Source organism: Eleutherodactylus coqui, chromosome 2 (assembly GCF_035609145.1).
Source record: "Eleutherodactylus coqui strain aEleCoq1 chromosome 2, aEleCoq1.hap1, whole genome shotgun sequence".
In the NCBI taxonomy this organism is placed as follows: Eukaryota; Metazoa; Chordata; class Amphibia; order Anura; family Eleutherodactylidae; genus Eleutherodactylus; species Eleutherodactylus coqui.
In genome coordinates, this window is record NC_089838.1 from 71,514,283 (window position 1) to 71,535,259 (window position 20,977).

General features: G+C 40.3%; 1 protein-coding gene across 1 annotated transcript in view; it reads left to right on the forward strand.

The window, feature by feature from the left end:
• Positions 1–20,977, forward strand: part of SLIT3 (slit guidance ligand 3) — a 523,433-nt gene that overhangs the window by 443,258 nt on the left and 59,198 nt on the right. The window contains exons 21-26 of the mRNA XM_066591106.1: positions 5,660–5,728; positions 7,655–7,726; positions 8,455–8,526; positions 11,797–11,868; positions 14,244–14,407; positions 20,842–20,966. Coding sequence (XP_066447203.1) covers positions 5,660–5,728; positions 7,655–7,726; positions 8,455–8,526; positions 11,797–11,868; positions 14,244–14,407; positions 20,842–20,966 — 574 coding nt within the window. The remainder of the gene's footprint in view (positions 1–5,659; positions 5,729–7,654; positions 7,727–8,454; positions 8,527–11,796; positions 11,869–14,243; positions 14,408–20,841; positions 20,967–20,977) is intronic.

Sequence of the window (20,977 nt, forward strand, 5' to 3'; positions counted from 1 at the left end):
TTTCGCATGCGGTCGTGTGAAACCGTTCTAAGGGTGCGTTCATATGTAGCTGATTTGCTGCATATTTCACTCTTTTAATTGAATTCACATTGAAGAGCTGAAATCTGCTGCAGATTTTGCACCAAAGTCCACAGCAAATCAGCAACCTGAAAACACACCGTAAATGGGTTTTGACCACCCCATCACAGCCCCTGAGTTGCCATGAGATGAGATTTTCCTCTTAAACAATTAAAACAAAGGGCAGCGCTCCATAGGTGTGAATTTAAATAGAATGAAGGGCCCCAAAATGGAGGGGACTTACCTGGTGTGACTGGTGTAGCCAGGATAAGGTCAGGCCCTCATACCCAAAGTCCAAGGTAACTATGACTAATAAATCAGTCATCTTTATACTTCTCCTGCGGATCTGGTCTCTTGAGAAATGTTATTGACATATTGTCAGACCAGGATTAAGGGGGTGTTCTCAGCGCAGACCGCCCTGTAAAGTAAGTACACTTTTTTGTCTTTGATAGCTGCAACCCCTGGAGTGCAGGGTCTTATTTATCTGCTTTGATTCTCATCTTCTTTTAAACAGGAAGTGCTCCATCAATGTACATTCACTGGACAATCCAATGTTTTCTCTGTATATCCATAGCCCTCTAAGCTTTATACCCTTTTCACCACTACCTCCATCAGTTAAAATGCCATAATGGGGCATATAACAAGAGGTTGGCCAAATCAGATTACACTATTAGCCCAGCCTTGCCATCAGGCTTCATATCCGGAAAAATAGCTGGCAGAAAAAGGAGACTTTAAATGTATGAGTTTTTGGCTCGGGACAACCTTATAGTAACCATGTAAGGTTCTATCCAATTATTTTTGCATGTCCAATGCATAGTGTGGTATATAACCATAGTGCGGTATATAACAAATCTATCACAGGTAATTATAGGCATCAGTCATCCTACTATTCTGCCTGTTTTAAAATAATGTAAAAAGCCATAGATACATGTTCTCAGCCTCAGTAAGACCGTTTGCTGTGTTAAACCATCAACATTATCGGAGAATAGTGAGGACACCATTTTTACTCTGCTTTTAAAATGCCCAGATGAAAACAGTTGCTTAAAATTCTAGCAGTTGTGGTGCCATTCTGTGCACACAGGGAAATTAAGATCACATGCCTTCTAACAGCAGCAAAATAGATTTTCCAATTTCCTGCAGAGTCTTCACCTCAGTGAATATATGAATATAAAGTTTACCTTCTTGCTTCTTCATCCCATGGGATTCTTCACTAATACTATCCAGAGGTTCCCTTGTTTGAAGCTATTCAGTTAGATCAGTATCTTTCAGTTTCTTGAATAAGCAAATAGGAATAATCTTGCAGGTTTAATTAGATTTTGGTTCACTCCACATTTTTATTTTCATGTTAGAAAATAATAATGTACGGAAGAATAGAAATGTGCTATGGATACTTTAAAACTGCAGCAAGATCAGATTTAGCAATGGCCACCGGATCAGAACCATGTTGAGCCGTTTCCTGAAATTCAATTAAATACGGTATGCAAGGCCAAAAACTCATCTTCGGCAGTATTTTCTAATTTTATCCTGATGACATTCTACTTAGCAGAAATAAATAATCCACTACAACTGCATGGTAGTAATAATAAGTTATCTGTGCCCTAAATGTGCAATTTATATAGTTTTTGTGACATGGCATGGATCCCAAGAGGGTTTGTACTGCTTTTGGGCCTTTCACAGCTGTCTGTAGAAAAAAAATATAGAACATACAGAAAACAATGAAAACCCCTTCTCGAAAAAGATACGGCTACATGAGTGCTAACTGCACATACCACAGACGTAGGACGCCTAAAGACGGAAAAGCATTTGCCGTACATGCAGCAGACTCAAGAGGCAAGACTTCTCTATACACGGCAGGTATCGGCTGTCTAACAGCTGTGAATGAAGGCTTTTTCATAATTACAAAAAAAAAAAGAAGAAAAAATTGAATAAAAAGCAAGACAAAAGTAGTGTGAACTCCCAAATTGTACCAATAAAAACTACCGGTCAACCTGCAAAAAAACAAGTGCTCAAACAGCCCTACCAATGAAGAAAAAAAAAAGTTTTGTCTTTTTGAAACTAGGAATACTAGAACTACAGAATGTGACCAAGACGCAGGAGCATCAATGACCCTTTCGTCATGAAAGGGTTAAAGTAATTAAAAAAAAACTTGCACTAGCATGGTGATATGCAGTATTAGTAAAGCCAAATAAAGAAAAGTGTATAAGTAACTTTATAATAGAGAATTTTTGAGAAAGTTCATATTTTTTATGCTATTAAAAGTGTATTCCCATCATAGAAGGTGATGACATACTGTATCTCTATGATATGCCAGCACTTACTAATCTATGGGGTTCCCACTCACAGGACCATGAGAGTGAAGTTTTTTCCTTTTTAAAGTTTTTTACCTCATTAGCATTTCTCTTAGCCACTGGCTGTGCAGGGAACTACAACAGAGCCCCATTCAGTCTCCGCGTCAGATTCCTATGATTAAAAGTGTTGCCATATGCTAGGTATTAGGTGGTCATAAATATTAGAGCTACAGTATACCAATCGAACTTGTCAATTTTGGTAGACCAGGCTGACCATCTAATTTTATGGTGGCCTTTTGATTCTACCCTAATGGCAGATATTAGAGGAGATAAGTACAATGCAGTTGGATTTCAAGTGTGTGAGGTGTCAGCCAGTGGCTTTCCACCCTCATTACGTTCACAATGCTTACATGCTTGGCTGAGCGTGCTTGTGTATAGGGGCATGAGGAAAGATAGCTGTTGGCCAAACAAGCATTTGGCTGGCAGCTATCTTCAATGTATGGGTAATATATCTTTATAGAGGTCAGAGCTCCATTTTTCTATCGCAGATCTCCAAATTCCCTGTCACTATAACTTTAATCTTCTCCAAATCTAATTTGGACATCTCTGTACTTTGATAAGAGTCTTGCTGCCTGCAGCCTTCACTAGAGAGAGCTTATTGAAGAAGAATTTATATAACTCCCATTGAACTCTTTAATAATTCAGTAAGCTCCTAGACCTCCACTAGTGGTGGCTGTAGACAGATATGTATCATATAATTCTATCTGTGTGTTAAGAGATGTAAGGGTTAGGATTTCTCTAAATCTTTATTCACATTGCTTTAAGAATCTATATTGGAGATATAAGTCAGGAACATCTCTCGAGGTATAGTGGCATACATCACACATAGGCCCCAATTGTAAAAGAAATGCATACAGCATGGTATACATTTGTTATTGCATATCTTTCTATTGAATGACATAATCATACCACAAAAGACACATGCCAGTATAGTGTATGGCAGAAAGACACTCTTTAGGCATACCCCACTCAAGGACATTCACAGAATTGTCCTTAAGCCACTCTTGTGTTGTCTTGGCTGTGTGCTTGGGGTCATTGTCTTGTTAGAAGGTGAACCTTCTGTCCAGTCTGAGGTCCCTTGCACTCTAGATCAGGTTTTCATTAAATAGATCTCTGTACTTTGCTTCACTCAGCTTTCCATCAACCCTGATCAGTTTCCTTGTCCCACACGCTCAATAAAAACCCCACATCATAATGCTGCCACCTCCATGCTTTACTGTAGGGATGGTATTGGGCAGCTGATGAACAGTATCTGGTTTCCTCCAGACAGAACGCTTAGAATTAAAGCCAAAAATTTTAATCTTAGCTTCATCAGATCAGCGAATTTGGTTTCTCTCAGTCTCAGAGTCCTTCAGGTGCTTTTTTGGCAAATTCCAGGCAGGTTTTCATGTCTTTTACTGATTAAAGGTTTCTTTCTGGCCCCTCTATCATACGGTCCAGATTGTTGGAGTTGCACAACCTTCTGGAAGTTTCTCCCATCTGCACACAGGATCTTTGGAGCTCAGCTAGAGTGACCATTGTGTTCTTGGTCACGTCTCTTACAAAGGCCGTTCTCCTCCAGTTACTCAGTTTGGTGGTTCGGACAGCTCTAGGAAGAGTCGTGGTTGTTCCAAACTTATTCCATTTAAGAATCTTGGTAGCTTTTAGTGCAGCAGAAGGTTTTTTTCAAGCCTTCTCCAGATCTGTGCCCCCATACTATCCAGTCTCTGAGCTCTGCAATCAGTTCTTTCCTCCTCTTGACTCAGTTTTGGCTCTGATATGCATTATGAGCTGTGATACCTTGTATAGACATGTGTGTGCCTTTTAAAATGATGTCCAATTAACTGAATTTCCCACATTTGGACTCCGAGGTGTAGAAACTTTTCAAAGATGATCAATAGAAATAGGAAGCCCCTAGAGTCAAGTGTCACACCAAAGGGTCTGAATACTTATGTCAATGCAAAGTGTGATTTTTTCATTTTTTTTTTTTACATTTACAAAGCCTTCTAACATTCTATTTTCACGTTGTCATTATGGGGTATTGAGTACAGAATGATGGGAAAAACTAGATTTTTTTTTATTTACATAAGACCACAACAAACAAAATGTTAAAAAAAGTGTAAGTATCTGAAGATTTTCTGAATGCCTTGTACTCTTATACTACCGATGCACTGGATTATCTTGGGATCATTTACATACATCCTGATTATAAGAAGTAGTCTTAGGGCCAGGCCTTATTTTAACCATTTAGCTATTTTATTGCATAAGGTCATTTTTCACTTTCTCTGTTTGTAATAAAAAAACCCTGCATAACATTAAACAGAAGTGAAAGGAAAAAGTTGAGCATTGTAACTTTGATTTGATTCATAAAACAGTAAAATGAAATGCCAGATGTTAAATTCTTTTGCCCATAGCTGTTATTAAATGTTGGTTAGTCGTGCTAGGTATGCGTCTGGAAGGTGATCTTACTAATATAACAATTTCTGATGTAAGAATGAGAAAGCTGCAATAAAAGATGAAAATTTACAAGAAAAGTAATAATCGGGGTGTTAGTCCTTTATTTCTGAGATATGAACATGTTTACTTGTAATGACTCATTTGATGCTGACACATTAGTATATGTGTGTTATATATCACTGGGATGCAAAGTGGTCAGAGCACATCATTTTATTGCATGGATGCTAGTTTCACTCGTATGCATGCCGGACCTAAAGTAGTACATCTTTATATCTTTACACTTCATCTGAGAAGCCTTGAACATTTGGAATAAAGGAGAAAGAATAAGATTACTGTAGTAAAAAGCATACATTCTGCATATAAAGCATGTTTTCCACCTCCGAGCGTCTTAAGGCGTTGGCTGCAGGAGAGGGAACCTGAACTCTCCATTTACTCCAGCTGAAATGGAGCCTGCTTTTAACCGCAGTATATTGGTTCAGCTTTGAATCTGTGAATATGAGATGTCCCAAACATTTCAGTGCCAAAACAAAAATTACAATCCCGGCACCATGTCAAAACCATTATCCCTTGGTACTTGCGTTGGCCAAATGCAAGACACTCAGCAGTGAAGGACAAAGAGCGCACTCCCTTTCCCATTGATGGAACAGTAATTATTAGCTATTCCATTCTTTCGCTGCCCTGGGTTCACGAAGCTGTGCCAGCTCTTCCAGCAATTCTGCTAATACTGAAATGTTCTTTTTTTTCAGTCCTTGCCATGAACTTTTTTCCTACTCTTTCTACTGTATGATCCGCTCTCATTCAAATTATTTTTTATTTAGATATTTGGAAGGAAACCATTTAACATCGGTGCCAAAAGAAATCTCAGGTTTCAAGCACCTAACACTGATGTAAGTATTATTCTTTATGCTGTACTTACCGCCAGCCCTATATACACCCAACGTTGGAATAATGGTTAACCCTTTAATGACTAGGCATATTTTACATCAAGATGCTGGTATCAGTTGCTTACATAGAAGAACAATGTGTGTTCACATGCGTCCTTCCTACATCTTTCACGTTTCGAGTTATACCGGCTAAGATAAGTGGCACAAGATGACCAGCTTTGAAAAAAAATCTTGCATTACCACACTTGACGGAGTAACAAGTAGCAACTTCAAAGCTGCTCATCTTGTGCCACTTATCTTTCAGGAATCCAAACAGGCGAAACGTTAAAGGGGTGCTCCACTCCATACTGCTCTTTGCTTTTTTTTTATTTAGTTAGTTATAAAATAGGAAATCATATCATTTTCAAACATTCATGTATTTAAAATTCAGCTCACATGCCTTTCTTATACCGGTGCGGTGGGCCTATCAGCAGAGTAGAATGGTGTAGTCCGTGGACTGTCCATAGTAATGGCTGTCAGTCATGTGACCCCAGGTATTCAACCTACATTGATCAGGTATCTAATAGGTGGCTAGCAGATTACTGAGGGGCAGAACTCACACACTATTACTACCTATAGCGTTATCATGTCTGTCAGTGTCTAAATGCCTCTCCATGCCTCCTCTGTCCAGTGGTGAACATGAGAACATCGCCTGGAGATAATCGTGTTTTTCTTGAGTAGATAACTTTACCAGCAGCTGAACTGTTAAACAAAACACCGACACAACTACCTCCCGGTGATATTCATATGTTGGTGGGTCACAGGACTGACGGCCATTACTATGACAGTCCCGTCCATGGACTATATCATCCTACTGTGCAGATAAGGGCTACTGCACTAGTATAAGAAAATCATATCAGCAGAGTTTTAAATACATGTATATAAGAATGTTGCATGATTTTGATTTCCTATTCTGTAACTAAATAAAAAACTGTAAAAAGCAGTAGAAAGCCTCCTGCCCACGGGCGGGTCAGATTCTGCCTGTGAAATCTCATAGCGGAATCAGTCCTAGCGCCCCCCGGAGACCCTATACTCACCTCTCCGAATCCGTGGTGAGAGTCTCTGACTATTAAATGTGTATTTCGGCCTCCCGGGGCAAAAAAGGATCAGACACGTTGAATTTCAGTGTCTGATTCCTTTGTTCTCCTTGAAGATAAGCCACCAGGGCTGTTTGACAGTGACTTTCTCCACTCCACCTATTGAAGGCACATGAAAGCTTGGCTGAAGCAAGCATGCATGTGTATGGGGGAGCCTGGAGAAATAGTGTTTGGCTAACAACACTATTGTAGGGCACCTTTACTGTACCACCATATATGTCCGATTTCATATTGTAGCAAACAGGTTTTTTTTTTTTTCAGTCAGATTTTGGACCATTTCGACAGAAAAAATGTGGTATGCAACATCATATGTGCAAAGGAAGAGATATTGTTTCTAGAAGAGAATAGTTCTCATCAACCAGTATTGCACAGAGGCAGTTCAATTTCCATGCACTACCATGGGCATGAGGCCATAGTCTGAAGTAGTAAAGCAACCCTCAAAAGGAAGATGGGCGAACTGCCTCTCGGACTGCTTGATGTATATTGTGCATTAGTATGCATCATTAGTCTAAGATACTACATGCTGCTTTCATTGGCCAGTGCTGCTTACATGGGCAGCACTGGCTAATCAAAGCAGCATGTAATGTCTTAGACTAATGATGCATACTAATGCACGCTGCGCGTCAGATAGTCAGAGAAGCAGTTCAGCCATCTTTGTCCAGGACTGGATGGTTGCTTTAAGCAATAATTAGCCCAAAACACCTTCAAATTTTTTTTTTACATATATAGTGTGGTTTGTTAGCTTAGTAATGATGCTTACTAATCATAAATATATCTTCTTTATATTATCTAGAGATTTAAGTAACAATAGTATCAGCATTCTGTCCAACTACACCTTCAGCAACATGAGCCACTTATCTACACTGTGAGTATACAGCCATTGTTTACAGTTTAGCTCATTTGCATACTTGAATAAATGGATAATTACTATATGTAAACCTCTTCTTATATGTTTTTATATATTGGTAATGTGTATCGACACTTCTGTCTTTGGGGCCCTCAAACAACTTGGTTTGTTCTCAACCCAATAGCCACTGCCAGCTATATTCTGCATGATCAGAGGGTATGTTGATATGTATGGCCAGGCTTGTAACAAACTGGACCAACCCTTCGCCTCTGAATTCCAGAAGGGATGCCCTCATCTGATGTAGGTGTGGATGTAACTTTCCAATACTAAATATTGCTAAATAGAGATGAGCGAGCCTACTCGCTAAGGCAAACTACTCGAGCGAGTAGTGCCTTATTCGAGTACCTGCCCGCTCGTCTCTAAAGATTCGGCTGCCGGCGCGGGTGAGAGGTGAGTTGCGGCGGTGAGCAGGGGGGAGCGGGGGGAGAGAGAGATCTCCCCTCCGTTCCTCCCCACTCTCCCCCGCCGCTCCTTGCCCCCTGCCGGCAGCCGAATATTTAGAGACGAGCGGGCAGGTACTCTCATAAGGCACTACTCGCTCGAGTAGTTAGCCTTAGCGAGTATGCTATTGCTAAATACTAGAGTGGGGTGAAGAGGGATGCAGAAACGTCATTGTCGTATTATAGCTCTTATTGCATACATGAAGTGGTAAGCTTAAGCCTGAATATCCCTGATAATTCTTGCAGGATTTTGAGCTACAACCGCCTGAGATGCATCCCAGTTCATGCATTTAATGGCTTGAAGTCTCTGCGAGTGCTGTAAGTATCACTTGTTCAGTTCATCTTGATTCCAAGTTAGTGAAATATTTAGTTAACAGCAGGCTCCTTAATGAGCAGATGGCTTCCAGTTAGCTCCATGATCCAGCCGTTGATTTATACAATTTGTCGAAGTGCACTGTACTGTAGTTAGATCCAACCAGAATCTGATTAAGCCAAACACACAAAGCAAAAATTTTAATCTGAGCCTACAAAATGTTACACTGTGTGCCGTGTGCCGCTTGTTTCTTGTCCATGGCATTTGTCGAGCAGGCATCCCTCAGTGTAACTGATAAATTCTGCATTCATGGCCTTGCATATTAACAAGATAAACCATTTGTGCCTTAATCAAGTAAGAGTTGGATGGCACAGACATTAGGCCACGCAGCCCATTTTGTGTACTTTTGCAAAAAGAAATATGTTGTGTTCACACTGCCATACAACCAATGTGTGCCAGGCAGAAAAGATGACAAGTTTTTTTTCATGTAAACTCCAGCTATGAGGAAGCTGAAGTTTGTTATGTACATATGTTCAGATCCAATCTGATATCTATAGACAATGATCTAAAAGAAATAAAAACAAAAATGTACAGCACTGTGCAAAAGTTTTAGGCAGGTGTGCAAAAAATGCTGCAAAGTACGAATGCTTTCCAAAATAGAAGTGTTAATGACTAATTTTTGTCAATTAACAAATCGCAAAGTGAATGAACAGATAAAAAAACTAAATAAAATCAATATTTGGTGTGACCACCCTTCGCCTTTAAAATAGCATTGATTCTTCATGTGTTACACTTGCACACAGTTTTTGATTGAACTCGGCAGGGAGGTTGTTCCAAACATCTTGGAGAACTTAGCTCAAATCCTTCTGTCTCTTCATGCAATCCCAGACAGACTGGATGATGTTGGGATCAAGGCTCTGTGGGGTCGTATCAGCACTTCCAGGACTCCTTGTTCTTCTTTACACTGTAGATAGTTTTTGATTACATTAGCTGTATATTTGGGGTGGTTGTTCTGCTGTGGAATAAATTTGGAGCCAATCAGATGCTTTCTATTTTGGTAAAACATTCTTACTTTGCAACTGTTTTCCCACACCTAAAACATTTACATTTTACATATATATTTTTCTTTTTTTTTAGCTAAATAGTTTTTGATGCAATAATGTATATAGATGCCATATGCCGGTCGTATCACTTCGGTCCTGGCATTGAACTGTCTGTCTTATACCAGATCCCCTTTTGTAATAATACTACTTGCTAGGTTCTGCGTTGTGCTAAATCTGCAAATGTGGATATAATTTAGAGCGCTTGATATGAGTTTTGGCCGGTGTAATCTATTCCTTCCAGATCTTTGGTGACAGCTGACTTTTCCCTTTCATCTAGAGTGCAATGATATTTAATTGTCCTTATTACAGTGTCAGCATAGGTTTCCTAGCTTAGGGTTAAATCCATCTTAAGGTACAGCAGTTCAAAATGAGATGAAGACTGAGGTCAGATGGAAATGCAAGTGCCGTGACCCGAATTCGCATAATATTTATTACATGTTACTTCTGTCTCTTGAGGTTGAGCAAACAAGCTCCCAGTATTGGGATCCCAAGACCCTGTCAGTTTCTGGTGGGGAGACGCTGAACGAGGATGCGTGCTTTCACTTTACATTTAAAATGCACAGGAATGAGTACATTTCTACTGGTCCGGAATAGCGTGGTGTCAGCTACGAGTCTCGCCGCACGTCATCTATACTGTTATTAAAAATCAATTCTCTAGGGGGAAGAGAAATGCTTCAGAGTGACAGTGTGCAATCTGTTGTTGTCATTTATTCATTATCTGCGCTCTCAAGGGACTCGGAAAATGAGAGTATCAGCAAAACAATTTCAGCTTTTTCTGTCATGCATTGTACATATGTAGAAATTTTTTCTCAAATATTCGGATTCTGCAGATTATTATAGGCAGTAGTGCCACCATTTGGTTCTGTAGTAGAAGCGAAGCGTATATGGGGAGATTTTAACTGCATTTGTGTTTATTAAACAATGGAAAGGTCAAACCTCCAGAAATTTACACAGAAATGAAAAAGATGCAAATCTGGCGGGTCCCCTGTTTACAGTACTAGTGTACTCTCCATAAAGCCCTGAATGGATGGCTGTTGAGTTTGTCCTTGGCATACAACGTAAATGCTTCCCCATTAGCCGTATAAAATCTCTACGTTTTAAGTGTTACTTTTAGTGAGCTATACTCATTTATGGCGTGTATAAAATGGTTACACAATGTACAAAGCCGGTTCATGTCAGATGGCAGCCAGCAGTATCTGGGAAGAAATGTAGAAACAAATGTTGCAGAGCTGAATGCATGTGACATCGGGATCCGGAACAGTCTGCTCTTTAACATCACTTAAAGGGGAACCTGTCATAAGTAGCATAAACTTAGTTATGGTTATAGTTTAGGTGATGAAGAGTCCGGGGAACTGTATCTCATACTCACCTGCCGCCCGTTTTTTCCGGTGTCACCACGCGAAGTCGGTACACGCACACAAGCTTGCCTCTTTCCAGAAGACTGCGCATGCATTCCCATAGAGAAGAATGGGAGTGTGCATGCACAGTCTTCTGGAAAGAGACACTTTGGCTGACATGGCCAATAGACAACATAGAAATGTGGAGCCAGGTGAGTACGAGACTCAGCTCCCCATACTCTTTGTCACCTAAACTATGAGCACCCTAATTAAGTTCATCATGCTTATAGTTGATGCCAGGTTCACGTTAAATGTTATGTCACTTGGCAACAGGCAGAAAGGGTTACCTACAGCTCGTGTTCCCCAACTAGTGATTTGGGAGCTACATGTGTTTTCGGCCCCCTTTATGTGGCTCTCCAGCTATTGGTAGCTAAGAAAACTATTATGCACTAGTGGTACCAGAGATGTCTTAGCATGACTTGAACTTGTGACTACATTGTGGGGAGTTTAACAGTATGCTCACATAGTGGAATCCAGCGTGAATTTTTCCATGTGGAATCCACCTCTAAAAACCTGTGGCAGAAATCCACAGCTAAGCCATAAATTCCTCCAAGTATTTTGCTGTGGATTCACAATTCCATGCAGATCCACGTTAAGAAGTGACACGTGTGACCCATTCACAGGGCTAAATGCTCTGCAAAATACACGGCAGAAATGCAGCTTAACACCCGTCTGTTGGATATGAAAATAACTTGTGACCTACAAAAGGTGATGGATCTCTACTCTAGTTTATATGGGCTATTGTTTTTAAGGTTGTTCTTGTTTCTCTATTTAGTACTCTTCATGGGAATGACATTTCTACAGTTCCTGAAGGATCATTTAATGACCTGACTTCACTGTCACATCTGTAAGTACATCATCCCACATATACAGAATGATAGCTTATATAAACCATCTCGGATATCCTTTGCTGCAGTAGATGGACCAGCAGCTGCCTATTCCTTTATTATATCATATGTTATATTTTGCAGCTCAGAAAAACTGAACCTTTCCTTTTATATTTATTTTTGCTGGCTGTGTGGTTTTCCTCATCCTTCATTACTATGCAATTTAACTCCTATTTCCACTTTGGTATTTCCTTACATGAGACGTAGGTGTAGAGTGCTGCTTTAATGGACAGCCCATTGACACTTTACTTCCAAGTTGGAACAGTTCTCCTGCCATCAGACTTTAGCTCTTTTTATACAGAACTGACTTCAGAGCTTAGTAGGACTAACGCACAAATGCTTGTAATTACATAGATGATTGTGAAAATACTCGATGTAGAATATAAATAGTATTATAAATGCTGTCGTTGTTGCAGGCAGAGTAATAACCAGGGTTTGGTAATTATGTTTAATTTACTTACAAGGACATTGACAATTTTCTGTTCCGTTATAGAGGCCATCTTTGCAGTAGTGACAACAGGAAGTGCAGCCACATTGCTAGTCAACTTTCAGTTAGTTTCAGGGAAGTGAAGTGACAGATGTGAAAACTTATACGACTACACTTCCTCTTGTCACTATTGCAAAAATGACCATTCGAATGAATGAAAAATGACAATATCTTTGTAAGTAAATAAACCCATGGTAAGCTTTTGTTGCCACTCTTAACTTTTGATTAATGTCCCTTTTACATGGACTGAGAATCTCATGATGACATCAGAAATATCTCAAAAAATAGAGCTCCTAGAATGAGATGGATGGTATTTTCTGAATCAACAGCACAAAAATACCCAGAATAAGGTCTAAAATTCCAAGCGCCATGATTTTTTTTTGTTCTCCAGTGTTATTGATCAGTTTTGCTGGTTTGAATGATTTTCTGAAGATAATCGTTCAGCCTAAACACTTTACTAATATATTGAGATGTTTTGGGTGGAAATCCTCTTTCTTCCTAATTCTAGTTACATTCGCTTTTCCATTTCAAGTTGTAAGTGGAGGTACACCGGCCACTTAGACTCATGTTCATTTGTAGTAGTCATTGTGAAGCGGCAGGAATTACCACCCCACCAGTAAAAAGGAGAAACACAAGAATGTCTTTTATCATTAGGCGTTCTTCACACGTGAATGAAATGCTGCAAAATGTCTGCTGTAGGAATTGCTGCGGAACTTGCAGCATTTATAGTACAATCCATGCCGAGGAGATTTCTAAAATCCTCATGTGGAGCGGAACATTTTCATAGTAAATGCTGCACTATGTCTATTTATGCAACTCTTGAAATACGAGGGTTAAAACCTGCAGCATTTCTGCCAAATAGGCATAATTTTAGTGCGTTTTTGGCCATTGCGGGGACGTAACTATAGGGGATGCAGAGGATGCGGTTGCACACGGGCCCATGATTCTTAGGGGACCCATAAGACCTCTCTTCTCCATATAGGGAGCCCAGAACTATGAATAAAGCATTATAGTTGGGGGCCCTGTTACAAATTTTGCATTGGGTCCCAGGAGCTTCAAGTTACCCCTCTGATTCAGATATATAGCTGACTTTCACATTTCATGGTTTACCCTTAGAAATAGACATCTATTAAACTCTAATGTCTATAAGTGAGCCAGCATGTTATCTCCCGAGTTTCCACAATTTTGGCCTGGAAATAGGAACCCAGGAGAATTCTCAATTTTCAATTTAAACCGGAATGTAGAAGGAAACACCATGTAACTTAACATGAGTGTCAGATAAGAAAAACAACATATTTACAATGTTACTCAACCTCTCATGTGGATTTTAACTACAGAGTCTTGTAAATTGTTTAAAAGCAGGGGTGCCACCCTTAAAGGTTACGTTCTACTTCAAAACTTCAACCCCATAGGAGAACAGATGGGTGGTATTTTTTAGGGGTTTCTAAAACAGATTGCCAATATTGTACTGAAACTGTATTATAGTAGATCACACACATCTACCTCTTTATATCAAAGTCTACATTGTTTAGTGCTTGGACTAAAGATTCCTCATCTGTCATATGTTTTTCTTCCTCCATTCTGGGCATTAATAAGACTCTGGAACCTTTCCTGCTGTGTGTTCAATAAGAGAAAAGCATTTACTGTGTACTAATAACTTATACTAGCCTTTCATTCTCTTATTGCATTACTTAACTTAAAACAAAGCGATAATTTGCCCATTGTTGTCATCCTCTTTCCTAATGTCATTTCTGGGAGCCTAATTATATCTCCTATATTATCCTGAAAATAAAGAACTGGTGCATGAAGCCAATAGCAAAAGGAAGTTATGCTGTTTTCATATTTCAGTGCTCTTGGAACCAACCCTCTGTACTGTGATTGCAATTTGCGCTGGTTATCGGAATGGGTAAAAGCAGGTTATAAGGAGCCTGGTATAGCGCGGTGTAGTGGGCCTGAGGATATGACTGACCGACTATTGCTAACTACTCCAACACAGAGATTCCAGTGCAAAGGTAACTGTCCATGATTTATTGATATCAGTAGCAGGTAAAGTGCAATTATCAAAAGTCTAACATATGGTGGATATGTATACTGATTGTAGACTGCACGAGTGTATTTATATGACTATATATATTTTTAAAGGGGTTGTGGAAGTTATCCCCTATCCTATGCCAATCTCACTGCTAAGATCCCCGCCGATTTCAATATTGGTGGTCCTGTGTTCCCAGTCCTCCTCACTGTGGGATTACTGCACCCCCTACAGTGTGGAGAAGAATAAATGGAGTGCTGATCATGGAGATACCCGAGCGGCACCCACTGAGATATTTTCGTCAGCCCAATATGCTTGGCCAGCACCCCCTTCATTCTGATGTCACTGCAGGGGGAGAGGCAAATGGGACATAGGAGTCCCTTTCTGGAGATCAGCGGGATCTCAGCAGTGAGACCCCCACTGGTCAGCAAGTTATCCCCTACCCTGAGGATAGGGATAACTTGCAATCTTGGTACAACTCCTTTAACATGTAATCGTGTCCCTTTCCCGTCGTGCGTTTCATTTTATTTGTCATTGTGCGTTGAGATGGCACAAAATGATTCATCAGAATATGTTACACAATACTTAAAGCTTAATGTGGCAGAAAGACTTAAACTGCCATGTTCTTCTATTTTACTGTATTGCAGATTCATTGCAAACTCTTTTGCCTGTAAAGTATGCCTTACAGCTAACGCGTCTGCTTTATTATTGCAATGTAACCAGCCTTCATTTATGAGGATTCATTTATTAACTCAGTCTAGTACCCTCCGAGTGAGGCTTGGCGGTGCCACATACGAAAAGGCGAGGCATGCGCATGGTATATTGATGATCCAAAGGGAACGGAACGCCTTTTCTTTTTTGATTAGCATTGGAAACCTGCATTCTTCATCGTGCACGTCAGAAAACAGGGGGTGAACTCTTGTAGCGGCAAGTGTTGCCGAAGAAGCTGTTGCCTATACATGGAAATCTTGTCCACCTAGCTTTCTGACATGCACCATAAATCACTATTCATATCAACTCATTTAGTTGTTTGCCTAAGAGAAAATTGCAATTACTTCATTTATATTTTATGATATCCAACTCCACAGCCAGCAGAGGAAATTAAAATTGTGTCTGTAGAAAGTACATCTCGATGGAATTAACACTTAAGAAGCTATTTTAGCACATAACTACGCAGACATCCCATCCCCAAAAAGAGTCTGCTTCTACACAGCAGATACCAAGACACAAATGTTATAATGAAAGCAATCATAAAACACATATAAATCAGACAGCGCCTTTCTATTACTTTTATAGGCTTCATTATTTTAGGTATGTGCTTATTATTATTAAGCTGTAGATGTACAGTCAACAGAACTCTCGAAGAATATCCTGATATTTATTATAGTTTAACTAGGCTTTATTGCAATGTAACTTTTTCCTCATTAGTATTGCAAGTGTACATCTCCGACTTAATAGTGTTATATAAAATACTCTATAAAGCAAAGCGTTGCAGTGCTTTTTATTATCAAGGGGGGAATGCTGCTTGTCTTAATGGAATATATAAAAAGGCATTTTGGAATGATTTTACAAACAGAAACCCAGTGGCCTGGAAGCTGGGTGATAACCAAGCCGCAATTTGACTCTATGAACTAAAAATTGCTTGAAATAAAAGACATACGGGTGAATGGTTGGACAATCATTCAGTGCATCCACTGCTATGCATACATGCATGACCAAACACACAATCGATCCAAGGGACTCGCTTGGGCTTCTTTTATCCTATTAGAAGACATGAAGGAGGTCAGCCGAGTTGTGACATTGTAGACACACTGCTGTTGTCTTAATGTGATTGCAGATAAAGACGTAGAATGTATAATGATTGAGGTCGCACTTCTTTACCTCACCGCCCTGGGAAATTGCTATTGATCTGTTGTCTACGGTGCCGTGTTACCTGCGGCATGTAGTCCAACAGCCTAATGGTCTCCATTCACATAGTGGATTATGTTAGAATTCAACAGCAGACATGGAGTTAATGGAAACATTGTTGAGTTTCTGAGATACAAAAGTCAACAATTCAATATCTAGTCATTTGTGACTCAATTGTCATAAACTTATGGGATGCCGCATAATGTAAAGAAACAGTGTAGCTCCTGTACATTATGTAAAGGATTACCTGATTAGTCGGAGTCCCATTGAGGTCTGAGCTTTGGGACTTCAACCAATCCTGAGAATGAAGGGACTGTAGGTCTGCGGCACCAGGTGTGCAGAGAACTGCAGCATTGTCCCATTCATATAACTTGGCCACCTGCCAGTCTCTGATGTCCATAAGTGCTACTATGCAGGGAAAACTTAGGCTACCATACTAAGTAGTGGGCCAACATGCCATTTTGGTCTTCATGCACGTGCTGGAATATGTACAGCAAGGTACATATGCCAGCTCACGCGAACGGGTCGGATTACACATGCGGATTTCCACAGCGGAAGACCTGTGATAATTCGTGGAAAATAATTGCAAATGATCAGGGAAGATGCAAGCGTTTTTCCTTGCGGATGTGTTATCCACAGCGTATCGTCCATGCAAAAGAACGAGCTCTCTCTCCCCTCCAGTTGGCATTCCAGCTTTTCTACCTACTTTTTTTTAATTGCATATGGGTGATGGAACACTCACATCCATCGACTTTAATGGAGGCCGACCGCAGAGAATCCGCGCTAAAATAGAGTATGCTGCGATTTTTTTCTCCGCTCACGGAAGACACAATTCGGACACAATTTGTACCCACAAGTGTGAACAATGCGATGCATTTTTAACATTTGAAACTCCTATTGATTTTCCTGCGAGAAAATCGCAGGTGGCAGTATTGCAATGAGAGATTACTCTCAGGAAAAAACTTTGCTAACACTCAAAATCACGCGAAGAAAGACGTTATATTGCCGCGTGTAAAGAAGCCCTTAGAGCTAGTTTGTCTTGCAGTTTGTATAGTACATTGAGGCAGTAGATAGAATGAAACATATTTCCTGAATACGTCATTTTTCACATTTCAGCCGCTTCTTCTCCTTTGCCCTGTCTCTTGTATGGATAATTCACTCTGAAATTGCTGATGAAATCCCTACTTAGAGATGAGATTATAGCTGTAGCCCATTGAAGTCTATGGAGTAGAGATGAGCGAGTATACTCGTTTCGAGTAATTACTCGATCGAGCACCGCGATTTTCGAGTACTTCCGTACTTGGGTGAAAAGATTCGGGGGGCGCCAGGGGAGGCGTGGTGGAGCGGGGGTAGCAGCGGGGAACAGGGGGAGCCCTCTCTCTCTCCCTCTCCCTCCCACTCCCCGCTGCAACCCCCACTCACCCACGGCGCCCCCCGAATCTTTTCACCCGAGTACGGAAGTACTCGAAAATCGCGGCGCTCGGGCGAAAAAGGGGCGTGGCCGAGTAGGTTCGCTCATCTCTAAGAGGGAGACATGTTAAGAGACACACGTAGGCATGGCAGCAACTTCTAGTATGTGTTTTATTGTCTCACAGCTACTTGTATCACGTCTACACTGCTCATTACTGCTGTACAATGTCCTCCATTATGCTGTTGCCTCTGAGTGTGATAGAAAGAGGGCAGCAAGATTTTCTCTTCTCTATGTGTACAGTGTATGTATAACAGCTATTCTCCACATCTCCTGGAACTGAGATCAGAGAAAACAATTATAAATTAGGCTTACAGAAGGGGCAAACTGCTAAAAAATGCAGGATAGAAGTCCATGTAATTTCACTCCATTCCTCATGTACACAGACAACAGCTTATTCTGAAAAATCATCTGAAGGTTTCATTCTTTCATCAGGAACCCCAAAACCAGCTTTTGATATCACCACGCAGGATATGTAAATTAGGCTAGAATCGTCAGATGGGTGGTCTATTACTAAAGCCTTCCAGGATATCTTCATTTTGTGATCCTCAACCCTGTTCCCCGGCTCTTGCTTGAGCAATAGTCTCATTCTTGAACCTCCAATGATGAGCCAGGAGGAGGGTTGAGGATCACACAATGCCTAATTGTAGCCTGATTTACATATGTATATGTAGGCTATCCTCCATGTCCCTGCTGTTCTGCTGGGTTTAGTAGCCAGAGATATGCTGAGACATGTCCTTGAAATGATCTCCCATGCATGCCTGAATGTTCATCATTCTTTCTTGTTGGGTGGCAATTAGCGCAGTATTACTAAATGGACCATGGTTTCTTGGCAATGACTTTGTGTATAAGGGCCAGTATTCCTCATATCTTAATTTATTTTATGATTTATATAGTTGTGTCTTTTTCTTATTTCAAAACTGTTGACCTGAAGATAAACCATTTGGTAAGAAAGCGCCAATAATGGTTGATACGGTAATAACTAACAATTAATTCCAGCGACTAGTTTAGAGAATGAAATTTAGCAGAACAGTCTTGGTGTTAATAATGCAGTTATTGTACTGAGGTGTCATAAGCAATTAAAGTATACTGTAACGAATGACATAAAAAAGTCTGTTTACAACTTGGCAGGCGATGACGCTGAACTGTAAATAATACAGGTTATTTCAACATGTAAAAGATAAGTTGATTTGATATTTCACTCTGCGTAGACTGTTTGGCACGGGGGTCTGTAATTCATAACCTGCCAAACATCCCGATTGACCCTGAACAATATTTTAGCCGGTTCGGCTCTATTAAATTAATTGCTGAACTTTAGGAACTGGAGTGTATTTATTCTATGTCTTTTTATATATTGTGGCTCACATTGCAAGTATTGTGTATGCATATTTAAAACATGTGCTCATGATTAAAGGCAATATTAATTGGTTTTTCCTAGGTGGAACTTTGCAACAAGTATTTTAAAGCCTTTGTTCCAACTTGAAATATCAGTGCTAATAAAAGCCATGTGTATTATGTATCTCGTAATCTGCTCTTTAATTCTCAAATAGGGAAGTAAAGAAAGGTCAGTGATTATTAGGCTGCAATTATTGTTGCTGACATGACTACAAACGACTTTTGGTAGATCACCCATCAATGTGATTTGTGTAAGGTATTTGAATAAAAACATGGTCACGGGCGGCAGCCAGTTTTAGCCAACTTTAATCAGAACATAACCATAAAAACAACTCTAAGAAAAAAGCAATGGAAATTACCCCAGAGCCATGGCCAAGAATTCACCAAGGCGACTGTAGTCCTATTATTTAGTGTACTATGGATGCTTTTGAGAGTCACTTCTTATGCTTATTATGTGTATATTTTATGAATATAGACAATTGTGAGAATTGACCGCCATCTGTAACAACTGCCAGGTCGGTTGTCCGGTGCCAGCTTTCTGCAATATACAGTAATGCATAAATACAGGTAACTAAGAAACTACAATGATGTACAGTGCTGTACTCAGCTGCCTATGTCAGTCCCATTGACTTATATGGAGTGGCACCATGCATTCTCGACTGCTGCTCCACTCCAATGCTTTAATCACTGCAATCTTGAAGTGAAGAGGAATGGGGTCTTGGCATCCCTGTTCTAGTGATCAATGGGAGACTTAGCAATGGGGTCTCCAATGAATAAACATTTATCACCTTACTTCTAGGTAGGTAATAAATGTAGAAACACCCCTTTAGATATGTATTATGTGGAATACTAGTACCATGTTTCCCCGAAAATAAGAAATTGTCCTATATTAATTATTGCCAGAAAAGAGGCACCAGGTCTTAATTTCGGGGAATGTCTTATTAAACTTACCTAGCAGGCTCGGTCTGGGCCCTCCCACTGCTCTCCGAAGCTCCAGCGCATTCGCTGCAGTCCTCCGCCGCCCACAGAAGAACGCTTCCTGGTTACGGGATTCATAAATCACAGGAAATGTTGGCTGTGATTTGTTCTCTACCACTGCTCAGCCAATCAATGCAGCGCTCGATGAACCAATGTAATGGCTGCAATTGGTTCGTCGAACGCTGCATTGATTGGCTGAGCAGTGCTTGAGAACCAATAACAGCCATCAAGTTGTGGAGGCGGTATTTATGAATTTGCCAAATCAATGCCGCGGCTCAGACAATGTATAAATAACGCCTCCACAATGCGATGGCTGTGATTGGTCCACCGAGTACTGCATTGATTGGCTGAGCAGTGTTCAAGATCCAATCACAGCCATCGCTTATTGGAGGCAAGATTTATGAAAGCAATCTTCTGTGGGGGGCCTGGACCGAGCCTGCTAGGTAATGTAATGCTCTTTTTTTATGTAATGTAGCTCGGGGTTTGTTTTTTTTTCAAGCTTCCCAAAAATTCTGAAAAATCAGGGTAGGGGTTATTTCCAGGGAAACAGGGTAACAAACTCCAGATTTTATGTGCTTTGTAAGTTCATTTTATATATGACTGTGCAGGGTGTTTGCAAATGGGAAACTTACTTTGTTTAATTTTCCCTATGTCTCCTTATATTTCAGGTCCAGTAGACCTCAACATTGTGGCAAAATGCAATCCGTGTTTTTCTAACCCCTGCAAGAACAATGGGACATGCACCATTGACCCTTTGGAATTCTATCGTTGTACTTGCCCCTATGGATTCAAGGTAGTTCATTT